The sequence below is a fragment of the Tupaia chinensis genome, unplaced genomic scaffold (genome assembly GCF_000334495.1).
Source record: "Tupaia chinensis unplaced genomic scaffold, TupChi_1.0 Scaffold000601_1, whole genome shotgun sequence".
NCBI lineage: Eukaryota > Metazoa > Chordata > Mammalia > Scandentia > Tupaiidae > Tupaia > Tupaia belangeri.
In genome coordinates, this window is record NW_006160119.1 from 1,205,640 (window position 1) to 1,210,035 (window position 4,396).

General features: G+C 47.0%; 1 protein-coding gene across 3 annotated transcripts in view; it reads left to right on the plus strand.

Annotated features, from left to right (window-relative positions):
- PIK3R4 (phosphoinositide-3-kinase regulatory subunit 4) overlaps positions 1-4,396 on the plus strand; it is a 47,568-nt gene continuing 43,172 nt past the window's right edge. For 2 of the 3 annotated variants that reach the window (XM_006158512.1, XM_006158513.1), the window contains exons 1-2: positions 1-68; positions 1,210-1,989. In XM_006158512.1, coding sequence (XP_006158574.1) covers positions 1,257-1,989 — 733 coding nt within the window. In that variant the 5' untranslated portion in view covers positions 1-68; positions 1,210-1,256. Of the gene's footprint in view, positions 69-515; positions 641-1,209; positions 1,990-4,396 lie in introns of those variants that run through there. The other variant, XM_014591587.2, reaches the window with a different exon arrangement.

Here is a 4,396-nt window from a genome sequence, read left to right on the forward strand (position 1 = left end):
GCTCCGCGCCGACGCCCTCGGCCGCCCGGCCCCGACGTGCGGGGCATGAGCGCGCGGGGGCCTCGGGGGTAAGTGTGTGTGCGCGCGTGACATGCGTGTGCGGGCGTGTGATATGCATGTGACGTGTGTGCCCGTGCCGACAGGGGCAGACTGGCCTCCTGCAGACCCGACTTCCACCCTGGGCCGCGTTCGCGTCTCTCCGTGACCGTCTCCGCCAGGGCTTCCTTCTGTCGTCGGGCGGCCCGGGAGCCACACCTTTCAGGCGGGACGCCGGCTTAGGCCCGAAGGGCCGGGGAGATACTTTTTTGCATGCTTAGTTTGACCACAAGAATTCAATAATCTGTTAACATTCGGTGCTTCATAATTCTGACTTTTTAATGTGTCTTTTAAAAAATACTTGTTGATTTATTATTATTTTTGTTTCTAATTTGACCAGAGAAAGACAGAAAGGGAAAATGAGAAAGCAAGCAGCCAGGTCCAGGACACGAACCGTGGCTGGCCACGTGGGAGTCCAGCGCCTTAACTGCCATGCCACCCACCATCCCCATGTGTCTGTTTCTTACATCCGGGAAACTGCGAGCTCTTCATGGACAAACACTGTGTTTTAGAGTACTTCCGGACGCTCACAGCCCCAAGCATGGTACTGAGCAGATAATAAAGGCTCATTGATATATATATTTTTCTTTTTGAGAGGTTTTTCGCTATAGGGCGCATGTGCTTGCCAGGAAGAGACAGAGAGACAGAAAGTGAGAAATCACCCCCCCGGGGGGATGGCCACGCGGTAATCCCTTCTCCTCCATTCTCCTCTCGTATCTTGGGCACGCGCGCACACGTGCCAGCGTAAGTTTAAGCCACCAAGTCCGGGACTTGAGCTGCAGTCAACCACATGGGAGTCCAGCGACATAGCCATTACGCCAACTGCTGGTCCCAAGGGTCATTGGTATTTTAAATTTAAATGTCAGAAGCTGCACATTCTAACATTTTTGTCTTATTTTTGAAGGGGCCTATTTAAATATATAGTTCCACTTCTAGAAAGGAAGACATGGAGTCACATCTTTTTGGATTAAATAGCAAGTCGTTTTTAAATAAGAGTGTCTGAAATTTAGAAGTTGCCTGGAAGCCTGCTCGTAAGGCCGTCAGTGGAAGAGGCTAAGTAATGGTGTTTCATTGTTCTTTTCTTGTCTTTTGTCTTTTTTTTTTTTTTCTAAGTAATAGGTATTGTCTCCTAACATACTGACCGGGAGGTGTCTGCCATTATGGGAAATCAGCTTGCTGGTATTGCTCCTTCTCAGATCCTTTCTGTGGAGAGTTATTTCTCAGACATCCATGACTTCGAATATGACAAGAGCCTGGGTAGTACCCGGTTTTTTAAAGTTGCTCGAGCAAAGCACAGAGAAGGCCTGGTAGTTGTGAAGGTCTTTGCAATTCAGGATCCCACACTGCCTTTAACCAGCTATAAACAAGAGCTGGAGGAACTGAAAATTAGGCTCCATTCTGCACAGAACTGTCTGCCTTTCCAGAAAGCAGCGGAGCGAGCCTCTGAGAAAGCGGCCATGCTCTTCAGGCAGTATGTGAGAGACAACCTCTACGATCGCATCAGTACCCGGCCCTTCTTAAATAACATCGAGAAGCGCTGGATTGCTTTCCAGATCCTCACCGCTGTGGACCAGGCACATAAGTCTGGAGTTCGTCATGGGGACATCAAGACCGAGAACGTGATGGTCACCAGCTGGAACTGGGTTCTTCTGACTGACTTTGCCAGTTTCAAACCCACTTACCTCCCGGAGGACAACCCAGCAGATTTTAATTATTTCTTTGACACTTCACGGAGGAGAACTTGCTATATCGCCCCTGAACGTTTTGTTGATGGTGGAATGTTTGCAGCCGAGTCAGAGTACATGCGAGACCCTTCAACTCCACTCGTAGACTTAAATAGCAACCAGCGGACAAGAGGAGAGTTGAAGAGAGCAATGGACATCTTTTCAGCAGGTATCCGAGTTGATCAGGTCGGCCAAAGGGGCATACGCATATATTCTAACTGTTAAACATAGATCAGAGCTTTTGTGTGTTTTTTTTTTTTTTTGGTGCCGGGTGCTGAAAATTAATTTCTTATGTGTCCTCATACACTGTTGCAGAGAGATTAAATGTTCCTGCAGTGGACATTTTTAAGTGCCCAGAAAATGCAAAGAGCAATTCACTCATTGACGCATTTGAAAGTCCTACTTGTGTGGGTTACGACTAGGGTATGAGCGAGGGACTGTAGCATAATACAGTAGGTATGTCCCTCTTTTCAAGATGCTTCCACTTTAACTCACAGATACTGAAGAGGACCTTTCAGTCCGGTGTTTGCCGTGGTAGTGATAAGCTTGGGTCTCTGTTATAAGAGCACACAGATGACTAGTCTCTGTGGTGCTGGTGGATAGAGGCACCGGATCAGGAAAGGCCTCTCTGTTCGGATGACATTTAAATTGAGCTTGGAAGGTGATTGGGAGTTAACTTTGGTAGGGTAGTCTGTTTCAGGGAGAGGTTCATTGATGTGACAGGGTACTTGAGTGGTGTAGCATGTGTGGGACAGGGTGAGAGGTAGGCGGGGCCCAGATCAGGGTCCCGCATGCCCTTGCTAGTCCAGGAGCATTGTCAGGGTGTATTTCAGACAGAGGTTTGTAGCATGGAGAGTGGTTTGTAGAGGAACTACATGGAGACAGGAAAACAAGTTAAGAGAAAACTGCTACTACGTTCCAGAGATGGCATGATGGTGACCAGCTCCAGGTAGTGGCAGAGTTGGCGGAGTAGGAAGAAGTGGTAATACCGTAGGAGATCATTAAGAGGTAGAACTGTGATTTGCAAGGGAGTTACAAACGTCCCTGTGCCCACAAGCCTGTCTGGGAAAGCCGGATGGAAGGCGATGCTGGTTACCCAGAAAAGATGCGGGAAGGGCAGGTAGGGTGAGAGGGCGTGGTGGTCCCTGCTCCTACGATAATTGGGCGCCTCCTGTGGAGTGTCCAGAAGCTGCACTGCAGGCAGCTGGTCGCAAGGGTTTGGTGCGCATGGATTTGGGATGGAGGTAGGTACCTGGGGGTTACCAGGAACTCAGTACTGATTACCGCTGAGAGAACCAGTCGTAGCCAGCAACGTTTGTCAGGAAGTGACTGGAGTGTTTTGGGGTCTCCTTGAAGAATTTGATGGTATCTGTGGGCTCATGTCCTAGAAAAGTGTGCCATGCATTCATATGTGTTTTTTCACATGCACCGACCATGTGAAGCTGGGCCATGAAGTCCAGGTTTTCTGAGAACTGGGGTGAAAAGGGCGTGGCTGGAGGAGGTACTTAAAGGAATGCCATGTGAACTGTGGCATCCGTGCCGTTTTTGGTAAACTTTGCGATGGTTTCATATACTGCTTTTCTAATTTGTTGATTTTCTACCAGAAAAATGTAAATTGAGGGACTGGTAGTGGCATGGTGATTAAGGGTGCCGGACTCCCACATGGCCGACCGTGGTTCGAGTCCCAGACCTGGAGGCTTGCTTTCTCACTTTCCCTCTCTCTCTCATTTTGTCCCTCTCTGATAAAATTAAGATAAATAAGTAAAATAAATAAAGTTAAATAAAAAGTGATTCTTTAAAAAAAAGTCAATTGAGCCAAATTTTAGGCTCCTTTGAAAGTGGCGTAGTACCATGAAGCGTGTTTTATCTGGGGAGTGGTTTAAGAATTGTTCCCAGGATTGCCCCTTTGTCACTTCATTTGGCTCACTCATCTGTGTCCCGGTATGACATGGGTTTTGATAAGGTTGTTAGTATAGCAAGGTTATGTGGTAATTGTTGAAATCCCCTCTGTTGACCCATACATTTGTCTAAAGTTTTCCTGAACCATTTTTACATTTTAAACTTTATCATAATTTTATTTATTATTTTCGTACAGGTTTTTGCTATAGGGCGCATGTGCTTGCCAGAGAGACAGAGACAGGCAGAGAGACAGAAAGTGAGAAGTCAACCCCTAGAGGGGATGACCACATCACAATCCCTTCTCCTCCATTTTCCTCTTGGGATTTTGGGCACGCATGCACTTGTACCCAGTGTAAGTTTTAAGCCACTGGGTTCGGGACTCGAACCTTGGTCGACTCTGTGGGAGTCCAGCGACATAACTATTACGCCATCCGCTGGTCCCAGTTACGATGTTTTTAATAGCTGTCATTTGAATTTCTTTATCTAAATGTCTTTCCTTTATTCTAAACTTTGACACTCTACAAATTAATCTTATGTTATTGAGAGTTAGTGTCAGTAGGAGTCTCAGTTGCAGGAAGTTTTTCAGTGAACAAGATAGTAAATCCTTTCCTCATGGAGCTTGCATTCTAGTGGCGGTACAGACGGTAAAGAAATAAATACACATAATATACCGTGCG